The following is a 20,934-nucleotide window of genomic DNA, read 5'->3' on the forward strand; positions in this document are numbered from 1 at the left end:
ATCTTGTTGACATTCTTAAGCTTATTACCTCCTCCAAATGAGAGCCATTGCCTCGGGACGCCTCTGCCCCTCGACTGGGATCACGAACAGGGGGTAACCAACAGTGTAGCGCTGCAATTGCAGACCCCCCCACTACCACATAGATGCTAACCAATCCCATATGGACAAGGGCTCCCTTTTAATCCTTGCTGAGAGCCAAGGCACAACCCCAATGGAACCCATTCAATTCGCCTCGAATTTCCGGACTTAACTCATAAGCCATCGAAGCCAAAATTTGACTTCATTTTTGTGAGCATCCTAATAAGAGGTTAATACCACAGAGAGAAGCAAATCATATAAAAATTCACTTGAACCGACCACGTTCGGGCTTGAAGAGTGACTTCCGAATGAACCTGACGTCAGGCACTTCCGATTGCATATCTTTGGCCACAGTTCCGATTCGAGGAGCAGGAAAGAAACCCGCTTAACCGTACATGGCTTTAGCTAGTATTTGTTAATAGACTTATATATAATTTCCTATAATTATCCCTGCGGTGCCGACCGAAACCAGCGACACGAGTGCAACAACCCATCACGGCATGCGAGAACTGCCGCACCTAGCTCGAATACATATCCTCCAACGCCCTGGATATAGTCTCACATATATGAACCCTCTGTGCTTCTTTCCACTTCGCCCCATCTATTGCATGATCCAGGCTCGGCATAATCTTCCATGGGGCTATGCAATGGCACCCGTTATCGACAGCCCCTTTGGCCATCCGGGCGAAGACGGCGGACATACCCTCCACGCGCGAGAGGTCAGCAGGTCTCCGCAGCTGTCGTCGCGCGAGCGGCTGGCGCGAAAAGTCGAGGATGCGGCCGGCGAGCGCGGCGCCGATGACGGCCGAGTAGGACGTGCCCGATAACGGCGGACCTTGCACCCCCGGCAGCTGGATATTCTCGCCCAACACGGCGAAGCTGTACCGCGCGCCGGCCAACGGCGACGGGTTGAGGCTGTGGAGGCAGCGCGCGTTGGCGTCGGTCGAAAACAGGCAGAACAGCTTGGCGTCCCGGTAGAGGCGGCCCGGGAACGCCACGTCGGTCACGTTGCCGTAGTTGGCGGCGGCGGTGAAGACGAGCACGTGGTTCGCGTTGGCGGCGTCCACGGCGGCCCGGATCTCCTCGTGCTGGCGGGGGAACCCGGACGGCATGGCGATTACGTCTGCTTTCCATTCGTGGATGGCGTGCTGCATTGCCTGAGCCATCAGAACATGCGTGTTTGCAGAGGCCTCTCGGCCTTCGAAAACCCGTGCCACGTATATATCGGCCATGTTGTAGACCATCTTGATGAGGCGGATCGCGTTGGTGCCATGGCCTGTGCTGTCCTGCCATGTGTCATCGTCGCCGGTCGCGAAGTCCTTGTAGCCGCGCACCCAATCCTCAGAATCAGTAAACGTTTCGCTCACTCCCGTATCCAAGACGGCAATCACGGATCTCCTCCATGGCGGATCCTGGTCTTTCGGTTTGGCACGTAGTACAAGGTTTAATGGGTCCAAATACTGAAACCAATCATCCGAAGATAATCCAGCACTGATTGGCGAGTGTCAGAAGAGGATCGTTGAATGATCTTTTCGGTAATCACTTACCCAGCAGACATTGTTCCATGTGATTGTGGACTGTGGCCTTGGCGAGTTGGGAGACTGAGACGTTGCATTAGCTTGAAAATGTCTAGATCAAGGTCCATTCCACTTACACGTCGACGCTTTGGCGAATAGTAAGGGTTTCTTGTGACAAATGGGCCGCAATTATGGTGTTTGTAGGGTTGGGCGCAGCGAATCGGGGTTCGGGTGTTGTTGGCAAAAAGCGCCCTCGGTTCACGTAGTGACCGACTAGAATCTCGAGGTCCAAAGGTTTGACTTCTGTCTCGTCTGGATGTTCCCAGGCTAGCATATAGAATTGTTCAATCGGTCGGACTACACGGTTCAGGAGGGACTCGCGAATGGCATCAATGTCGTCCTGGTATTGGTCAAACGATGTCGGCTGGATACACACTTCGATGGCCTTTTTGAGCGGGACTATGGCGTCTCCCGTCTTGGCTTGCAAAGTTTCGGTGAAAACATCGAGTGCTGTGTTGAGGTCCGCATTAATGTTGGGAGACCCGTCGTCCTTAATGCAATCGGCACTTCGCTTGTCTTTGATATTGATACCAAGTTCAATTTCCATCAGCATGATCCCCAATGCCAGAATCTTAGGGAATTGATGAATCCTCTGTCCATCCTCTTCGTGAGGTATGATATTGGTATCAAACGCGTGGTATAGAAACGGCTCGTTGACCCATACTGCCTTCGGGAAATCGATTGTCTTCTCGAACATGAAATGCAGGGTGTCCTTGTTCCAAGCCTGGCGCATCCACATGGAATCGTAGAATTGCCAGACAGCCTTTGCCAAGATATAGGATAGTAGAAGGCGCGACTTGGGGGCTAAATTTGTGGCCTTGAGAAGGTCTGCTAGGGAGATGCTGGGTAACCGAAGAATATATTGCCGTGAGAGAGATAAAGGCTTCGTTTCCAGCTCGAGACCTTGTTCCGACACAGAAAAGGCTAGCTGTGACTGTGCCTTAATGGTTATCTCTTTACATAGACCGCCAAGGGGTATAATCTTCCTCCGTTTCGAGGTTATTTCTGGCTTCACCTTGCTAAACCTGATACTTCTACAAAGTAATTCGTCAGCAATCTCCCAGACACAGTATACCTTATCTTGGACATTTGAAATACCTGCGCCGATGTACACGGACTGTGGCATCCTGCCACTGACTGCAACTGCCACTCAGATGATTATGGGGATGGTCAAGGAAGAGGACGCTGAAGTTGACGCTATTGTCAATTCCATTGAGATTGCAGTTGTTATTAAGCCTCAGATTCGTCACGATGGGGTCTTCTCTGCCTTCGGCCTGGCAGTTGCAGTGAGGCAAGAGGGCGTCGTACAGATGTCGGATATAGACCTGATAGTCATGTTTGTTATTCTGTTTTTGTTCGGGTAAGGGCACGTGGGTCACGTCGGTCTCTTCCTTCGTGGATATTGATTCGAGCAACCGGTTGATGCCTCGTAAAAGTTTCGTACGGAGAGCTTGCGCTGTCGGATTTCTAGTGGCTGCGAAGCTTCTTAATGTTTCCAGGCATGTTCCACTTCTGGGCTCTTGCGCAAGCGCCTTCGCGATGTTCGGATAGTGTTTTCGATCGAATGGGGCGGTTCTGGGTAAGGTGCGTGACAAGGATGGCGCCGGCCACTAAAACGATTCAGAGTCAGTACAAGTCAGACCAGTGTAATTGTTCCGGAATTAGGTTAGGTAGTGGTATGTAAGGATGTTGGGACTTTATCGCTGGTACCTGGTAAAGCCTATTTAGGTTTTCGAGATACTGTCGTAGGTGTCGCATGCCATGCTGCTGGCCCACGACGGATTCTTTTGCGAGCCTATCTAGGGCCGAACATATATGGTACGATAAGCCGGCAAGCTGCGACGGAAATGTTGACGTTTTAGTAGAATCGCAGGCTAGTGAATGCTCTCGAAGACGCTGGGTCGCCTCGAAAGCGAAGTGGATGATGCACTTTTCCTGGGCCATAGCGGACTCTGCCCCGCCGTCGTCGGGGTAGAGTTGGCAGTTGGAACGTTGGTACTACACTTGAAGATCAAGCACTGGCTAGGCATGTGTGAAGCTCGGAAGTGGAGTAAAGCAGGACTAGATCGGGCCTGAATGCAATCATTAGTCTATCCCGTCGTCGTTCATTGAAAGTTGAGTAGACCAGAAATTGCTCTACAGCGCCCTATTCCAGGGGTGGTGCCTAAAACCACAGGTAAGGCTAGCTTCATGCCCCTCCCACCAGGAAGCTAGGCCTGGTCGTGCGATATCCATAATAATCTACGCTACAGTTTCCGAGGATGGGGGCATATAAATAAAATGCCGTCGCCTAGCTTGATATCAAAGTCGGTGTTCACCTCAAGTCCTTCCCGTGCCAATTCTTCGACAACCCCGGCAGCCCGACCTTCTGCATCGTTTGGCGTCTCTTCAAGACCCAGTGTAGCGCCCTTGAACACAGTTGCATGGGACCAGGATCGGTCGAGGAGCCCTTGAGAGACCTTGGCTAGCCGGATTGCCCAAACGAAGTCGGTCCATTGGCTAGCTGACTGCGAGGACGAGATGGAACGGCCAGCGCCCAAGCCGATGCCAGCCTCCGCAATTGATGGAAACTGTCTTGAAACCCGTAAGCGGTATACTTGGCGAATAAAAAAGCATCGCATACTTACACAGCGGGCCGGAAATGCGCACCAGTTTCATTTCCTGAGGATGTCTGACTCGAGGCTCCTCGCGCAATCTTCAATCCGGTGATCATAAAGACAGAAGGTGACTTAAAGACCCTCCGTTTTTTCAAATAAGTGGCGATTTGTGGAGCTTCAACAGAGTCTTCAATATACTCGCCAGTGGGTTGGATAATGTAGGTTTCAAGCGTATCGAATACCCAGAAGTCTTTCACCGAGCGCTTGAATACAACTCCTGTTTCGATTTTGGCGGTAATGCCTGCTGCTCCTGCGATTGGGGCGCCGGCATCCAGAGAGCAATCGAGCCCTCTTGCAGTATCGCGCTCCCACGTCAGATTGTATGCTTCGGTTTTGTGAATTGGCATGTCGGGTGTGATGGTTAGTGGGCCGTCCTTGGCATTGATGACATTGTCAATGTGCTCCAAGTCCGGAATGATATGCCCAAGACACAGAAGCCCCTCCGACTTTCCAGTGCCATTCTCCGGGAAAACGGGAGGTGGGTAGTGCTGCTGTTTGAGAACAAACCAACACTCGGAAGACATCTTCACACGGCCACATGAGTTCACCAAAGATGTATGACAGAAAGAGGATTGTATTGACTACCTGCGAATCGACAAAAGTGAAACAGCTATGTACGCGCATCCAGCCACATATGCACAATGAGCAGTGAATGGCTGGCAGGCTAGATTTACTTGTGAGGGGTAAAACGTTAACCCAGGTATTTTGGCCATGCGCATGCTTGCTTATCTGGTGCTGACTGGTCTCTAGTTTCAGTGGCAGCCCTACATTTCCTGGACGTTTTACAATCCAACAACATTTTTTTACCAAGGATGTATCATTGCTCTATAGTCTAAGATGGAGATCACCGGTCTCACCCGCCCCGAATCGATTAGATCGAGAACACAAGCCTGCCACTTGTTATTCTCACAGTGCCTCTCAGAAACAACCACGCGGTGCGCAGAGTGGCCTGCGGAGTGGCTTCAGATGCGACAAGCGGAATTCAATCTATGGGCATACGGCCTGCAAGCCTTAGGTACATCAAAGGCCTCTCTGGACCACCGCGTAAGAGACCGAAATGATGTGCGACATATTATACTTGGGCTACTGTCTGCCTTGTGTCAAGATCTACGGCAATTTATTCGCATTAGTTAGTATATCATCATCCTTAGATCAATGTCACAGGCTAACACCATCACAAAGACGCCGAGATCATCGGCGGCAGGGATAACATCGTACCTCCTCAAATAGATCGCGACCTGGATGAAGGTTTCAACTTCCTTGACGCTTCCGACAGCGACAGTGATGTGGATTCGCACCCCTCTGAGACCGAGGACTCCATCTTCGGATTACACAAGTTCAGCTTACGATTGACTATCGAACAGCTTGCCCGCTTTTCCTCCATGATGCGGAGATCTGGTACAAAGTTTCGATTCAATAGAGCAGACTCTCGTCTCGTAGAGTCGGATCATCTTGAATTCCAAGAAGAACTCAGCACATCAATTCTCTTGCGGTCCCTAAGGATAGACTCAAGGTCATCATTCGCTAGCATGGTGCTTGAATCAGATGCTTTTGAACAACTTACTATTGTTCAGAAACGGCTGGTTAGAGGAAATATATTCAGGAGGAACAGGATCATGTATGCCACGAAGAGCATGCCTACCTCAAAGCAAAACACTACGAAAGGCGATAACGAAATGCTCGAACCTTTGGAGGCTGGTGGTGGAAGTGGATTGCCAGGTAACAATACTACCGGCATAACACCTCAGCGCCAGCAGTCCACACCTCAAGACAGTCAAGCAGAAAGACAAAGCACGCCTTCACTAGCAGACACTCGAATGACGAGACTCACTGCCATTACTGCTACAGAGATCGGGCCACATTTCAAGGCAGATCTTTCGATGTTGAAATCAAGCCCTTCGATTGCAACTGAGGTCACAAAAACGGGTTATTCGCAAGACTACCCACGGTGCCCTAATCCCATCACCGATGAGTTTATCAAGTGCCCTTACTGTGCTGATATGTTGCCGGTTGGATATAAGAAAAATGTCACAAGGTGGAAGTGGGTCGATCTATCATCTTTACCACAACTTGAAATTGCTAACACTCAGTAACAGGGGCCACGTTGCGCAAGATATCTTACCTTATATGTGCGTTTATGAGGATTGCCGTACTCCTGAAGAGATGTACCTGACCTCGGACGACCTGCACAAACATGTGCAAGATAACCACAGTATACTGCACTGGGTTTGTAGCCAGTGTTCTCGGAACCCGGATAGGCGACAGTTCAGCACCTTCAACACCATTTCTGAGTGGCAAGATCACTTTCAAGACACGCATGAGGATTTGGTTCCAGGGAACGGCCTTGCCTCACTAGCCAAGTTTAGTGAGGCTCGAGTGCTACAGCCTACCTCCTGTCCGTTATGCACTTTCACTACTGGAAGTGCACAGACAACCCTGGACCAGCACATCATACAGCACATACACGCTTTCGCTCTACGGTCTCTGCCATGGGGCACGAAGGAAGACGACGCCGAATATGTGGCGAGCAGTGTAACCTCTGAAACCGATAGGAATATCTCGTTTGATGATAATTCGGTCCCCTTTTTTCGCCCCGCAGGCGACGTTCTGGTGAAAGAACTGGAAGATAGTGGGAACATATTGCATTTGTTTCTGGATCGTCCGAAATTCGATTTCTCCATATTTTGCCGAGAGATGGACTCAAATTCAAGATCTGACGTCGTGTTTCGTTTTGAGATTCTGGCGTTAAGGTACATTTATATTTGCAGCAATGCTAATGTCGAAGAAATAGACAAATCTGATTTGGGGGTTGATGTCTATTTGCCGCTTCTGGCGAGAGTCAACAACTCCTTACAACTGGCCGTGTTAGAGATCGCTCAATGGGGAGGGAATTTCGAAATGATAGAAAGAGTACCGTCCTGGCTAGATGGTTCCTTTCATACCATTTCTAGCATGCTTGATGAAGTCAAGGCCGAATTGGACGCAGCAACCGACGATATTGACAAATATGTCAAATATATCAACACGGACCATCCCCCTGGTAACGAAACCATATCAGATTTATCATTTTGAGTCGCAGCTAATGTAAACAGATCGACAACCCATGTGCTTCGACATTCCGTTACTCAGCGGACCCGCCCCTTCCCCTACAGCCTCGATCGGCAACATAATCTTGAATGATGGAAATTTTATGCTTATCTTCTCTGGACCAACAATGTCCGCAAAGACACGCAACGCTTCGCATTACGCCCAGTCCTTGTTCCGAGAAAACCCCTACCTGAACATATTCTGGGTCGACGTTCAAGGCTCCGACCTCGGTCGCGCCACCCGAATAGACCGATTTGATCAGGTATTCGGTGAAGTCGGACTGCAGATCCTGGGGATGGATGATCTTCTCAGTGTCCTTGGTGTCGCCGATCGTGGTGCCGCTTTCGTCGAAGCGATGCTCCATTCTTTGAATAACAAGTCAAAGAGTAGGTGGCTTGTAATATTGGACGGAGTCAATACTAGGCTAGACGTGTTTTTCTCGGGAGTACGGCTTCCTGCCACCGCAGTTAGGGGGTGCTCATCCTGACAACTCGAGAAGACGAAGTCCCAACTCCGACCAGCTGTACATGGATCGATACGCGACTCCAGGCACAGAGGATTCCATATGATTCACTGGAGGCGGACAATAGCATCGACAACATCTTGCTGCCTGGAGACACCGTCCCTAAGTGTGATAGCAGGCCAGGACTCGCATCATTGACAGATTTGCCAAGGCTCGTCAACATCAACCTTATCAGGCCTACTCCTCCATCTTCTCCCCACCCTGGAGCAGCAGCAGGCTCATGATTTAGAGGATTCCAGTATGCGTGTGGATGATCTCACTTAGGAGGTCCTCCCTATTTCGTCTTGCAGCAAAGTATACAAGGATCCCATCAGGATTACAGGGCTCCGTGCCCCTGTCGGGCTAATCCGATGGTCTGGGCGCCCAAAATCACGACCGCCAACCAGGAAAAGCAATCAAACGAGGTCTTTAGAGTGGCGTGGGAGATGACCAAACACTTTCAGGGCATCATTGACTGCAAGACGTGCGAGTTGCGATGCTCGGGCTTGCTCATGACCATGTCAATCCTGCAAGAGACACGGCCGTGCTTTGGCTACACTTCCAAGTCAGAACTACCCAACCGCGAGGTGGGCGCCACTCCTGTGGTCTGGCTGCCTTTAGGGTATCACGAGGTCGGGTCAAACAGCGTCGGCATCTGCACCATGCTTGCCACGAACCTGGTCCAGCAAGCCGCCGCCGTGGCGATACCCGTCGGCAAAATGGACCAGAGCATGATCGAGCCGTACAATCTGGCTAACACGAGTATCACATACCTCGGAGCCAATATTAGTCATTTCAGGCTGTGCTGAATCGTGTCACTCGATACATCGAAGAGGCGAAGAGGGTCCTTGAAGCTGAGGGCGCATTTGAGCGCTTCAGAATTCCTGCTCTATCCTTAATTCTCTATAATGATGATGAAGCTGCAAGGCGCACTTGTACCGGATTATCGTCCTGGTCATTGGGATTAGTCATGAGTAAAGAATTAGGAGTTGCGACCCCTGAGTACCGCCCCAGAACGACAGCACCCTTGGATCATCCAGGTGCTTTCCTCAATTATCGCCTTTGTTTTTTAACTAAGCCTTTATGAAAACAATCCCATTGAACATCTTCTTTGATGATAGCCGTTGAAAGAAAACCCCGTTCCCCTTTGAGAGCCTTCTGGCGTATCGAAGAGATCAAAATATATATAGCTACCGAGTCTCGTTTGATCATTATGCCTCTTAGTCATCCGATTGACGATACCATCAGAACCAAATCTTCGATATTTTCTTCAATACAGGTAATATTTCAGTATCTCGAGTTGTATTATCACAACATATCACAATGTCGGGTAACGGGGGCACCAACGGCAACCAGGGGGCCTTCGATATGAGCGCTTGGAAAGACCAGCTTCTCACGTCAGTCTATTCGTCCATTCCCATGGAGCCTACGATCATCGATCAAATCGTCAATGGCGTCCCGAGAGAAATCTTCGATCTCATAATGAACGAGCTCACCCTGGACGAGCAAGCCAAGCTCGCGTCTTCCTCGGCTGAATTGAACAGGTACATCCGCCCAGTCATGGATGGGTTCGTGTGGACGAATCCTCCATGGTCGCTGCCCGACATGATGATTGGTGATAAAGACATGCCCTGGGCATATGTCAAGCTAGCAGAGGAGGCCGCCGCAGCGACGGGCCACGTGGCTTGTCCCTGGTGTAATACGATTCACTCGCCGCTGAGAGCTTTGGAGACACCGCCTGGACGGGAGGTTGATTATTGGACATATTACAACCGAAAGAATCGGAGACGCCAAGGGCGCAGGAGACTAGCTGGCTATATGTGCTCAAGGGCCCCACGCCCGGATAATGCTGGGGTAGGACCGTACCAATCTATCCCTTCTTCATGGCACCCTCTAATGCTGTACGCATTCGGGCGGTGGTCTACTCTCGGTCTGAACACAGCCCGGCTCCGGCAAGCGGCCGGCCTAGACTTCTTTTCCGAGGAGCTGTCCGCAAATCTCGATGTTCCTATTGAGAGACATCAGTGGAATCTGAATTGGGTGCCGGGCTACGGGTTGTTCGCTCGAGCGCGTCATTCCCAGCTCTACATTGAGACGGATAATTTCGTCACCGGCCCGGATCCTATCTGCATCTGTGGTGAATGTGCTTTGGTTTTTGACTGCGGGAGATTGAACAAGGCGGAATTCTCTGTAGAGGCCGCGTCAATCACGTACAAGAGAACCCCGCCATTCCAAGCCCCTGTCATTTCAGCGGATGACTGGAAATCCGGAGGGCTTTACATCGGCCGGACGTTAGGTTGCCCGCGCTGTCCTCTCGAGTTCCAGTTCGCTTGGGAGGCCTTCGAAAACGATAGGTCTAGAGAGCTCTATGGCGAGTGCCACTGGATGCACTTCACGACCTGGTTTCACATCGGGAATATTGATATCCTAGCCAAGTTCGAGATGATGATGAATGACGTTGCTGATAACTGGCTAGTCATTCCCCAGGTTGATAGGCGGGAACTATTGTCTGATCATGGTGAGATAGCCAGGCTTTCCGGATTGTCGTAGACATTGAGCGTTTGTAGGTCGCCAGTGTAGTGAAGAGCGAAAAGGGGCAGACCAGGAACCCGAACTAGAACATTGTAAAACACTCATTTGAAATATCAGCAGGACATACAGATTAATTAGTCAGTGATGCATCGTCACAAAAGGGTTGGTAAGTCAAGCCCATAAGCGAGCCTGTTAATCTATAAATAATCTTAGTACTGAATGAATATGAAATGACAAGATCTATTGGGTTGACTTCTTGGCATTGAACCGAAGAGAAGTAAATAATCAAAAGACAAGGTACATCTGCCCCCCCCATTCGAAACGCGAATCCCGCAACCAGGCCTTATGAAGAAGTACGATAATCACTAATCTATGTAAAGCCTCTCAGCGGCGTCTCGCAAAGAGGTCCGGATCGACAGGAGGGTCTCGGTCGCGTAGAAGATGTAGCGCGTGTCGTCTCCGGAGGGGTGAGGCTCGTTCCGCGCCACCGCCTCCATGTAGCCCACCTGCGCCTCGAGCTCGGCCGTGGCCTTTCTGGCGACCTCGGTGTTGGCGAGCCGGAGGTTCTTGAGGCGCCGCGCCAGGAGCGTCGGGTCCTCGCGCTGGAAGCGGCGCAGGGTGTCGAGGTGGCGCTGCACCTTGAAGATGGCCGTCTCGAGCTCGCGGTGCGCCAGCCCCACGCCCGCCGCGTCGAAGTCGACCACCGTCGTCAGCGTGTGGCTGAACCAGCCGACGAACGTGTCGCGCCACTGCTCGTGCCGGTGCGGCAGCGGCTGCGCCCACGCGATGCCGTAGATGGTCCGCAAGAACGGGATCAGCTCGTCCTCCAGGAAGGCCACCAGCTGCGCCATCTGGCCGCGGCAAGCGCCCTCGCCGTACAGGCAGTCGTCGAGCTCCGGGCTCGGCACGAGGACGTTCTGCATGAAGTCGATCAGATGCCAGGCTGCGTTTCTGCTGACGTTGTCTTGTACCAGCTGAAACTGCTTGCGGTGGTTGGGCGTGAGGCCGCCGGTAGGATGGGCGCCGAGTTCGGCTTTGAAGCTCTGGTCTGAAAAAGCCAAGAGGCTGTCATAGCATGTGGTAAGCGTCTCGTCGAGCCGGGCGTGCCGCGCGTTGAAAACCTTCTTGACCTCGGCGCCGTACTTGGTGGCGTGTCCGAAGACGGTCCCTTCCTCCGCCAGACTAAGTAGCTTACCACGCATCGTGGCCAACCTCATTTGGACGTACCACGCCTTGTTTTGCTCTTCCAAGTCCTCCAGCGCACTATTATTCCTCCGCTTGCTGCTATTGTATGTTTTCTTCACGGCTGTCCCGGTTTTATCGATGATATCCATAAGCCCCAGGATCTGAGGAATATGCCTCTGGGTCAGCTGGTCTACAATGTCGAGCAAGCTCTCAGCAGGACGATCAGGTATAAAGCGAATATCAGGTACGTCCTCGAAACAGCCGCGGCAGACGCTGAAGTCGTTGATGATGCTGACATATTCCCGCGCCATGAGCGGAACCGACTTCGTTACTTCCCATTCTTTAATCGAGGGCTTGGTGGCCGATGCTAGGAACGGCAAATAAAATAGGAGGAAATACATGTTTTTTATCTGAATCACGTATTTCAAGATCTGCAAAGCGGGATAGAACCTTTGCAAGAAATATAATGATAGTAAGTGTGTTTGAAAATGATTGAAATTTGATACTAAACTATGAATTGCGATAGCCACCACATAAGGTAAGAATGTTCGTATAGGTAGCGGTCATGCATCCGATGTTTTCAGCGAGAATTAGACAAAGCGGCTTTATAGTAGTGGCATTGTGCTTTAAGTAGGTTCAAACTTGTAAGAGGGTGCATAATGAATGTATAAAGCCGTTTTCAGATTTTATTATCTTGTTACTGTTTCATTGTATTATTCCAACTGCTGTAAACAAAGAGTCTATCTAAACAAAACATGAACGCTTAAAAGAAAATAGCTGGGCATAGCAAATGTAACCGATTCAGTGCCTTGTGGACACAATGTACTTACCAGGTGAACCCATGCCCTTCGAGCATTTGATCATACCACACATGTTGGTCAATGTGATTGTTCGTCACGAAGGCCGCCGAAACTCCCTCATGGTTATCAAGTCTTGGAACAGGCGTGTTGTTGCGCAGAACAATCTGACGGAAAATGTTATTCCAGTCGAACGTCAGGAGTATTGACTCGCCCAAACCGACCGTGGCTTCGTAACCGTACTCTGCCCACACCCAATAGTCTGCGTCGATGAAGGACATCATTCTGTATACCAATGTGAAACATTGTTCCCATAATATGCAAATTGACCTGTTGACAACTGGTGCGACCACAATAGCAGGAAGCAACATGAGCAGACCAGACCACACGAGTTGCCACATTGGGAAAAGGTTGGCATCAAGTGGCGACCTGACACTGACGTAGGGCAGGAGTCGCAGTATCCCACACATAGGCTGGATGATCAGATACATGGGGTACGTGATCTGATAAATGATGCGGAACAAGATACTGAGGCTCATGCTCTTGCACAAACCACTCGCTCCGTCCAACCTCCGGTTAGTGATATCCCTGTAATTAAAATCTCCCAATTCGGCTGGCGCGCCGCGTAAAGGGTGGTAGTCTCGCGAGTACAAAGCCACGCTGTAGACGCAACACGCGGCGAGGAGGCACACACTCAGCAGGAGCTCGGTCGCGGTCCGTCCGACGATCTGGCATAGCCACAGAGAAGCGCTGCCATTATAGATTGGCTGTCCCTTTAGGGCCAGGGGCAGGTACTCGGGCTTGAGACCAATGGGCGGGAGAAGGAGGTTACCCGACCAGTTGGTGACGGTCTCGAAAAGGTATGATTCAACGTGGATCTGGACCAGCTTCACGACGAACACGAGGACCTTGATAGCCGGGTGATCGCCTTCCATATTCACCCATGCGTTCCGGGTCATCTCGCGCTGCCAGCCGAGGGTCCACCACATGTAATGGTTCCAATTCGCAGCATCAATCGGCCACCCGACGACACGCAGCCAGAACTCGGCGCGATAGTACATCCACTTAGAGAGGCCGTGGAAGTACGCATATACACGCGCGTTCATAACCACCACGTGAAACACCTCACTTAAGAAAGCCCACACCAGCGTCTTGGCCAGGCTTGAGACCAAATCTTGTTTTACACCCGTAGCATATTCGATCCCGATATCGAGACAGAAGGATATGAAGAACGGGCAAACGGTAATGTAGAGGGGGCCCAGACAGGATCAAACATGATTGCGGTTTCTGCGACTGATATTGGATGATACTTTCCTTATGCGAGTAGCTTGTGCTGGACAATGTGTAGAAGCTTCTGTCTAACCCCGTCCTACTAATATATTTATATGCCATGAACCTCTTATAACAGATCGATTGTTTTCCACCTTTCTACCAATATCAAAGCCGTTCTTCTTTAGTGTTTTATTTGTTGACAAAAGCAATACTAAATTATATTAATATTGGGTGATGTCCTTTGTCAATCATTCCTTATTCATAGCCTGAACAGGAGCTTTGTTCCATCGCTGAATAAAGGCGGGTCTCGATGCTTTCAGCTGCATTCAACAAGGGAAACCCAAATACTATAATTTTCTGAACAATTCACTCACTATTCTCCAAACAGCGTGCTCGATACCCAAACTCACCATACACCTGGTATCTCAATACCTTATCAGCATTTCTCATAGTCTTTTTCCGCTTCGTCCAACATGTTCGAGACCCCAGATGATCCTTATCAGCTAGCGGTTGACCTGCTCCAGTTTGATCGAATAGCGAAGCGGCACCGGAACCACCGCTTGGTAAAGAATTCGGACCTCCAGTTCGCCCGGGACCTCGCAAAGAAGGGCGGGCGGGAGTTCCCGGTCCGGGGCCAAGTCGATATCCTGCGTCTGGTGGACGGACCACGCAGCGAGAGAAGTGTCCGAGCCTTGGTAACATACCTGAGAACTCTAGAGCAATCGGGCTTCCTAAACGCGCCTCCTCCTGTCCCTGCTCCAATCTCCGGGCACGATGACTCCGATAGTGTGAAAGAGGAAGACGACTGGGATACCAAGACAAGCGCCAGGTCGAACGAAAAGGCGGCCACTGGATTATCACGTGCATTTCAGATACTACACAGATCCCTAGTGGTCCTCTTCATCTCGACGTTCTTCTGCTACCAGCTGTACACCGAATTTGGCTTCTTTGGATGGCCAGGACCGGACAATTTGGTGTTAAAAGCATTCTCAGCAGCGCCCAGAGCAATCCCGGCAATGAATTTCTCCCGCGTGAGCATTCCATCGTGGATGCACCCCACCGACTATCTCTCCTCGTCCTCAAAGCGCGCTCAGGACGCCGCCGACAAGGAACTGGTGGTTGACATCCTGAAGAAATACACACTGACCACATTCCCGTCCGGCATCCGGAACTTCAACCGGAAGTACCCCTACTTCGTGACACGCACGTCGGCGTCCGAGGTGGTGGCGTGCGTCCACCGCAAGATGACGACCGACGATCTCGCCGTCGACCTCGCGACCCAGATAACTGAGGATTGCGCGGTTGAGCTCGAGGAAACGGTGGAGAGGGGACTACCGGACGCCCAGAAGGCGCCCGACCTTCCCGAGATCGAGGTGGAGTGGGACCGGGTCGTGATCTGTCTGGTCTGGAATACTTGCAGCAAGCTGGAGGAGTGGAAGAAGTTACCTATCCCTGCAGATACGGGGGATTACTAGGTACTGTGTGGTTTTCCAGTTGGAAGCAGGATCATGCATATCGCAGGAATGGGAGGTTAGCGGGTGTCAAAGAAAACATTGACGACCGGAGTACATATGCACAGAAGACTCGTAGCGTCAGTTTTGTTTAACTGTTTATGTTCGTTATTGAATACCAATGACCAATATTTGAGGGAACGTCAATAATCATGTCACTAGCATGAACTGTGCCAATCTCGACTTTTGCTAACCATAAGAGAAAAGCCGCTCCCTGAACCCCTTTCTCGTCCTTGGAAGTCCGGATCATCAACTCATCATAATTCATGCCATGTTCCAGTAAATCGCTGCTGTGTACCCAGTTCGCTCAATTTTTGTCCAACAAGAGGATTCCTGCCTCAAATTTCTCTTGTCGTGCAATATCAATAGGCTTGAGATCTGTCGTGTCTGCCTTGTCAAGATCCGCGCCACGGTCAAGTAGAAATTTAAGAGTCTCCTCGCATTTCCTCTTTACAGCGGAGTGCAGCGCAGTGCCGAGTCCATTGGGCGCGTATGATTTGTAGACAGATGGCAGGTATTCGAGTTCCAGCTGATCAATGGGGAACCCAGCCTCGCGGATGAGATACTCCATCACCTCAAGACGGCCGGGCTCGCTGCCCATGGCTGCATAGTGCAGCGCGTCCGTCTTGGTGAAGTCGGCGCCGTACTGTCGCAGGAGCTTCACGACTGATAACGACGCGCACTGGGCCGCCACGTCGGCGACGCTGATGTCCTTGGCCGCGGTCCGGCCGATGGGGTCCGCGCCGTGCTCCAGACACCATACGACCTTCTCTTCCGACTCCAGGACTTCTCTGTGTATTCAGTCAGTTAATACTATCCAAATAGCTCCAGTTCGCCAGGGGGTGTGAGACCTACTTCAATATGGGAAATGTGTTATTGTCCTCTACGGCGCTGTTGATGTCCCAGCCCTTCTCCAAGAACAGCTCCAGCACAGCCCATTGCTTGTGTTCGAAAGCGTCTCTCAGAGCGGTAGGGTAAGCAATGCATCCGCGCTGCTCCATTAGATGTTTTGTGATATCTACCTGTCCTGCCCCAGCGGCAGCGGCAAGCACGCGGTGCAGTACGACCGCCTTGAAGTCGGGCACATCGTCATGACACCCGAGTGCAAATTCGACCATATCGTCTGACTCGGCCCAGCTCATCTTGTTCGGGTTCACAGCGTCCCATTGTCGCAAGGAGCTCTTGAATTGCTCGAGATCTCCCGCGACAGCGTGGGCTTTGAGTTGCTCCAAGACCCGTGCACCATTCGGCGGGCGATTGCAGAGTCGGTCGAACATGGTCAAATGCAGACAACAGTAGCGGATGTAGATGTTTGAGGTTAGGGAACTCCGACTAATGGATGAACATTTCAAGGTGAGTCGTTAGACAAAGTACGACGTAGTTGTGGCGAATTGCTGTATTCGCGGCTGTCGATCATGGTCAACGGCGCAGCACCGCGGTTGGGCGCTAATATGGCCAAGTGTGGCTTGGGCTTACTATTTTTAACAAACAAGCCGCGGACTAATAATCAACTAGTTCAGGTACTGGTTTGGGGGATTGAATTCTATTCTTAGCTATTAGGGACGAACTTCAACGTAATTACTATTGTCAGCTTAGGTGAGCCTGTCAGCTCCTTCAGCTCCTTCAGCTCCTCATGGCATCCGGGGAAGAATCCGGGGCGCCCATAATTTAGGCAATGCTGCGCAGCCCCCTCCCCCAGCTTTTGTAAGTTTTAAGGATCTGACATGACATGCGATTGATTTTTGGCATGACGAGAATTAGTAATTATTCCGGCCATGAGCCTACTGTAACGTCGATCGCTTCTTCTAAGTGCATCAGCCAAGCGCGCATACGCCGTATACGACATTCCGGCGGAATGGCCGCAGACTTCCAATTTTGACGTATGTGCCTCTTGAGGCTGTGTCTCCAGGGAAGTGACAATATGCGGCCTGCTTATGCAGTTGTTATGTTGAATGATATGCTGGATGACCGAGTAATCAGCTGTAATGCTAGGCATCAGGAACTGACAACCTTCCCGTCCAAAAGGTCAAGACGATTTCATTATATAAAGGGCAGCCTCGTCCATTACTCGGTTCTCATCCAGTATCACACAGCAACCATTCATTCCATTGCTACATTATCACAGCCTACAATCTTTACTCTTTGTAACAGACCTCGAGACCCCTCGCCATCATGAGCACCATCAACCGATCCAGCAGCCTTGTCAGGCTTTTGGCTGCATTCTTCACTTTGTTCATCGCCCTCGGCTTCTGCGCCGCACTCCCCGCGTCGTCCAGCAGGTAAGTAAACCAGCAGTCCAACAGCAAGCCTGCATGTCCCTCCCTTGCTAACCAAAACCCATCATCAGTGACGTCGTCGTGGACAGCGGGCTCGAGGTTCGCGGGAACACGCCCAGCAAGCCCAGCAAGGAGGCCACCGTCAAGATGGGCGACACCAAGTTCTTCGACTTCAAGAAGGGATACACCAAGGTGGGCTCGAGCGGGTTCAACTCGTGCCTGGGCGCGCTGATCGTGTCGGACGGCGGCGCCATCATCGGCCACTACACGGCGACGCACACGGACATCAAGGACGAGTTCCAGTTCAACACCAAGGACGCCAACACGCGCATCAAGGAGCTCTACAGCGCCAACAAGAACTCCATCAAGGGCAACGTCAAGACCTACGTCTACGTCCAGAAGGACAACCAGAGCGCCGCCAAGTGGTCCGAGGAGCTCAAGAAGATCATCAAGGACAACACCGGCATCCAGCCCGAGGTCAAGCTGTACGGCGACTACACCAAGAAGCAGAACTCGGGCGGCTTCACCGTCACTATCAAGGAGAAGAAGAAGGGCAAGACCAGCTACTCTGTCAAGTGGGCATAAAAGGCTTTGTTGGCAGTCACTGCATGGTATTTGAGCAGGTGTATTCAGCAAATTTGAACACTCGACATTTGTTTCGAGCGAGAGCAGGAGTTAGGGGGGTGAACTTTCGGAATATGAGGTTGCATAAGGACTCTTTAGATTGTTTCTCGGTAGCACACACACATTCGCTTTATGTAAGATTTCTATCATACCTGACCGCCTAGACCAAGCCGTGACTGCATCACCCTGACTAATAAGAGGGGCGTTCAAAGTTTTGCGCTAGTGTAGCACGAGACAAGTCCCTATTAGTAAGCGGAAAATAAAAGCTGGACGTCACCTCTGGGAAATCACGCTCCTGCCCCTGCTCCTTTTCACATCCCAATACCCATTACAACATGAAATCGTCAGATAACAGGACGAAACGTCGATCCTGCGATGCGTGTCATCAGCGGAAGGTATCCATCGCCCACTTCTCCCCCAATCTACCGTTTCTCACATGGGCTGCATCGTGCTAATCTGGTGGAGACTCTTATTAGATCCATTGTGACTCTGTTTCCGCCTCACAATGTGATTGGTGCAAGCACCAGGGCCTACTATGTACCTTCAAACGGCCTTTCGGTCGGCGCAAGCGAACCAGGTAAGATCCCATGCATAGTACAGCCAACCCGTCTTAGGCTGACAGGTTGGTTCTAGAGATTTTGGCTCAATGAGCCGAGGGCAGCATGACCTGGATCCCATCATACCTGGCCAGGCAGAAATTGAGTCCATCGAGTTTCCCATTGGCCGCGGAATCCAAACTACGCCGTATCTGGGCTTAGACGGCTTCTATTTCAACGGAGTCCATTTAGGCGGCATCAGCTCCAGCCAAGGCATCCCCTTCTTCTCGGGGCAAGGAGAAGAGTGGATTTATGCACACACTGGGTCCAAACCCGTTTCCTATCCGTCGTGTCCGGTCAATGCCCCGGCGCAGGTCAGAGGTGACTGGGAGCTCCCTGACAGGGCAGTTGTCAATGCCTATCTTTCCAATTTCACGACGTCCACCAAGAGATATGTCTTTCCCATCATAGACGAAGCGTCGTTCCCAGACGTTATCGAGGCGGCGTATTGCGGCAATCCTGATTTGTCTGATGTCATCTGCGCCAAGGCATGCATACTAGCTTTCACCTGTATAGGGGTCCACATGGATGGCCAGCTGGATAGGCAGCCCGTTCAGGCGGACCAATGCGCCGCCCGTGTTTACCGCTTGATGCCCGTCATCCTTGCCAACCCCTGCAGTGAGTCTATCCAAGTCTGCACGATGCTAGTAAGTAACACTTCTTTTCTACCCTTACGGAACAAGTAATTAACACGGAGTAACGTAAGTGCATGTACCACATCTTCTCTGGCAATGTTGCGGCTGCTACCACGTACCTTGCCATTGCGTATCGTTTTCTTTCCATGCTCGGGGCACATTTGAACCCATTGAGCATGTTGCCCTCCTCAAGCGCCGATAACATATACTCCAGCCAACACTATCTGCGCCGCGTGTTTTGGCATTGCTACATGTATGACAAAGACATCTGCTTGAGGGCAGGCTACCCTCCCATCATCGACGACGACCATTGCGACCTGTCGTTGCCGCCAGGCTACAAGCAGATCGACGATTTCGACCACTTTAAAGATGGCACAGACTTGATTCCCGGTGACATGAGGCTGACCATCATCAAGTCCAACATGATACGACGTCTCTATTGCGCCAAGGCGTTTCGCACCTCTGAGGTCGAGTTGCTGAAGCACATCCGAGAACTCGACGATGAGCTGGAAACGTGGCGCCTGTCGATCGCGCCTCCGTACCGGCCCAACTTGGTCTCTCATTATAAGATGCAGTTGCAGTCCGATTGGAACAAATCGAAGCAGTGCCATGTCCTGGTCATCCACTTCGAGTACTACTTTCTGCTAGCCCTGCTCCACAGTGCGAGCGGGCGCTGCCGCATCCCCGTGTCCGGCGGCGAGGTTGACCACCGGGCGAGCGTCAACTCGTGCCAATGTCTGGCTCTCCAAGCCAGCCGAGCCACGCTGGCCAACCTGCCGGTGGTGTCCCAGGTGCTCAACAGCGGGGACTTCTGGTACTTTATCCAGTACCCCATGTCGGCGAGCCTGACCATTTTCTGCAACGTTCTGACCAGCCCACTCAACTCACGGGCCCAGGAGGATTTGGAATTGCTGCAGCGCGTGCCCCGGCTTATACGCGACATGTGCCCGCCCAGCATGGGCCCGGGAGATGGCCTTAGGATCGCGCAGGTGGAGCAGTTTGTGGAGGAGCTCCTCAGGCTAGGGCGATCTGCCGTCCGCAAAGCGTCGATTGGAGGCTGACGCTGATCCACATGTCTAAAGACCCGCTTAGTAATAGGAAGAGCCTGACGTAAGTGTATAAGTCTATTTCTTCATACATTCTTTTGCATATAGTGAGTATCATTTAAGGTAGGTCCCATTCGGGTCTTCCCTTCTCCCCAGTGACGATTATTTGGATCGTATTTCAGTTCCGCCATCACTAACCCCTGAAACCACCACCAGGTTCGACCACACGCGCTGGCTGCCAGGCGGCGAATGCACGACCTCCGAGGCTGCGCGGGCCGCGTTCGCGCCCTTCGGGGCCGGGTCGCGCGGGTGCATCGGCAAGCAGCTCGCGTACATGGAGCTCCGCTACGGCGCCGCCGTGTTCTTCCGCGCGTTCCGGGGCTGTCGGCTGGCGCCTTCGGCTACGCCGGAGAGCATGTTGATGGACAATATCGTGTTGATCGAGCCGCGGGGCAAGGTGCTCAAGGTCGTGCTGCCGAGAGCCGCGGGCGATGCTTGAACAGAGATCAGTTTTGGGGGCCGACGATCTCGTTTACCCCAAGACTAGGAGTACGATCAG

The 20,934-nt window shown here is 51.6% G+C and overlaps 14 protein-coding genes across 14 annotated transcripts; 9 read left to right on the forward strand and 5 right to left on the reverse strand.

Moving 5' to 3' along the window:
* Positions 1 to 463: 463 nt before the first annotated feature.
* Positions 464 to 2,781, reverse strand: PG998_011761 (uncharacterized protein; the record flags this gene model as incomplete). The annotated part of the gene is made up of 5 exons (XM_066878577.1): positions 464 to 483; positions 782 to 1,569; positions 1,626 to 1,679; positions 1,733 to 2,589; positions 2,731 to 2,781. 5 exons carry the CDS (start codon positions 2,779 to 2,781, stop codon positions 464 to 466), a joined length of 1,770 nt encoding a protein of 589 aa, XP_066727631.1.
* Positions 2,762 to 3,019, forward strand: PG998_011762 (uncharacterized protein; the record flags this gene model as incomplete). Its single annotated transcript, XM_066878578.1, has 1 exon — positions 2,762 to 3,019. The coding sequence occupies one exon, from the start codon at positions 2,762 to 2,764 to the stop codon at positions 3,017 to 3,019; it is 258 nt and encodes an 85-aa protein (XP_066727632.1).
* A 103-nt stretch (positions 3,020 to 3,122) lies between these two features.
* PG998_011763 (uncharacterized protein) lies at positions 3,123 to 4,836 on the reverse strand (the record flags this gene model as incomplete). The annotated part of the gene is made up of 4 exons (XM_066878579.1): positions 3,123 to 3,265; positions 3,397 to 3,454; positions 3,974 to 4,229; positions 4,283 to 4,836. 4 exons carry the CDS (start codon positions 4,834 to 4,836, stop codon positions 3,123 to 3,125), a joined length of 1,011 nt encoding a protein of 336 aa, XP_066727633.1.
* A 313-nt stretch (positions 4,837 to 5,149) lies between these two features.
* PG998_011764 (uncharacterized protein) lies at positions 5,150 to 6,926 on the forward strand (the record flags this gene model as incomplete). The annotated part of the gene is made up of 4 exons (XM_066878580.1): positions 5,150 to 5,441; positions 5,495 to 6,353; positions 6,409 to 6,889; positions 6,912 to 6,926. The coding sequence occupies 4 exons, from the start codon at positions 5,150 to 5,152 to the stop codon at positions 6,924 to 6,926; spliced, it is 1,647 nt and encodes a 548-aa protein (XP_066727634.1).
* Positions 6,927 to 7,526: 600 nt separating this feature from the next.
* Positions 7,527 to 7,968, forward strand: PG998_011765 (uncharacterized protein; the record flags this gene model as incomplete). The annotated part of the gene is made up of 2 exons (XM_066878581.1): positions 7,527 to 7,844; positions 7,867 to 7,968. 2 exons carry the CDS (start codon positions 7,527 to 7,529, stop codon positions 7,966 to 7,968), a joined length of 420 nt encoding a protein of 139 aa, XP_066727635.1.
* Positions 7,969 to 8,272: 304 nt separating this feature from the next.
* On the forward strand, positions 8,273 to 8,710 carry PG998_011766 (uncharacterized protein; the record flags this gene model as incomplete). The annotated part of the gene is made up of 1 exon (XM_066878582.1): positions 8,273 to 8,710. The coding sequence occupies one exon, from the start codon at positions 8,273 to 8,275 to the stop codon at positions 8,708 to 8,710; it is 438 nt and encodes a 145-aa protein (XP_066727636.1).
* A 514-nt stretch (positions 8,711 to 9,224) lies between these two features.
* Positions 9,225 to 10,451, forward strand: PG998_011767 (uncharacterized protein; the record flags this gene model as incomplete). Its single annotated transcript, XM_066878583.1, has 1 exon — positions 9,225 to 10,451. The coding sequence occupies one exon, from the start codon at positions 9,225 to 9,227 to the stop codon at positions 10,449 to 10,451; it is 1,227 nt and encodes a 408-aa protein (XP_066727637.1).
* Positions 10,452 to 10,798: 347 nt separating this feature from the next.
* On the reverse strand, positions 10,799 to 12,019 carry PG998_011768 (uncharacterized protein; the record flags this gene model as incomplete). The annotated part of the gene is made up of 1 exon (XM_066878584.1): positions 10,799 to 12,019. The coding sequence occupies one exon, from the start codon at positions 12,017 to 12,019 to the stop codon at positions 10,799 to 10,801; it is 1,221 nt and encodes a 406-aa protein (XP_066727638.1).
* Positions 12,020 to 12,444: 425 nt separating this feature from the next.
* PG998_011769 (uncharacterized protein) lies at positions 12,445 to 13,521 on the reverse strand (the record flags this gene model as incomplete). The annotated part of the gene is made up of 1 exon (XM_066878585.1): positions 12,445 to 13,521. The coding sequence occupies one exon, from the start codon at positions 13,519 to 13,521 to the stop codon at positions 12,445 to 12,447; it is 1,077 nt and encodes a 358-aa protein (XP_066727639.1).
* A 639-nt stretch (positions 13,522 to 14,160) lies between these two features.
* PG998_011770 (uncharacterized protein) lies at positions 14,161 to 15,162 on the forward strand (the record flags this gene model as incomplete). Its single annotated transcript, XM_066878586.1, has 1 exon — positions 14,161 to 15,162. One exon carries the CDS (start codon positions 14,161 to 14,163, stop codon positions 15,160 to 15,162), a length of 1,002 nt encoding a protein of 333 aa, XP_066727640.1.
* A 343-nt stretch (positions 15,163 to 15,505) lies between these two features.
* PG998_011771 (uncharacterized protein) lies at positions 15,506 to 16,475 on the reverse strand (the record flags this gene model as incomplete). The annotated part of the gene is made up of 2 exons (XM_066878587.1): positions 15,506 to 15,989; positions 16,054 to 16,475. The coding sequence occupies 2 exons, from the start codon at positions 16,473 to 16,475 to the stop codon at positions 15,506 to 15,508; spliced, it is 906 nt and encodes a 301-aa protein (XP_066727641.1).
* An 895-nt stretch (positions 16,476 to 17,370) lies between these two features.
* Positions 17,371 to 18,059, forward strand: PG998_011772 (uncharacterized protein; the record flags this gene model as incomplete). The annotated part of the gene is made up of 2 exons (XM_066878588.1): positions 17,371 to 17,477; positions 17,546 to 18,059. 2 exons carry the CDS (start codon positions 17,371 to 17,373, stop codon positions 18,057 to 18,059), a joined length of 621 nt encoding a protein of 206 aa, XP_066727642.1.
* A 685-nt stretch (positions 18,060 to 18,744) lies between these two features.
* On the forward strand, positions 18,745 to 20,390 carry PG998_011773 (Fungal specific transcription factor; the record flags this gene model as incomplete). The annotated part of the gene is made up of 2 exons (XM_066878589.1): positions 18,745 to 19,341; positions 19,401 to 20,390. 2 exons carry the CDS (start codon positions 18,745 to 18,747, stop codon positions 20,388 to 20,390), a joined length of 1,587 nt encoding a protein of 528 aa, XP_066727643.1.
* An 11-nt stretch (positions 20,391 to 20,401) lies between these two features.
* PG998_011774 (cytochrome P450 3A17) lies at positions 20,402 to 20,874 on the forward strand (the record flags this gene model as incomplete). Its single annotated transcript, XM_066878590.1, has 2 exons — positions 20,402 to 20,439; positions 20,592 to 20,874. 2 exons carry the CDS (start codon positions 20,402 to 20,404, stop codon positions 20,872 to 20,874), a joined length of 321 nt encoding a protein of 106 aa, XP_066727644.1.
* Between the last annotated feature and the right edge of the window lie 60 nt (positions 20,875 to 20,934).

Source organism: Apiospora kogelbergensis, assembly GCF_038363985.1.
Source record: "Apiospora kogelbergensis strain CBS 113332 chromosome Unknown utg000007l_segment0_segment0, whole genome shotgun sequence".
In the NCBI taxonomy this organism is placed as follows: Eukaryota; Fungi; Ascomycota; class Sordariomycetes; order Amphisphaeriales; family Apiosporaceae; genus Apiospora; species Apiospora kogelbergensis.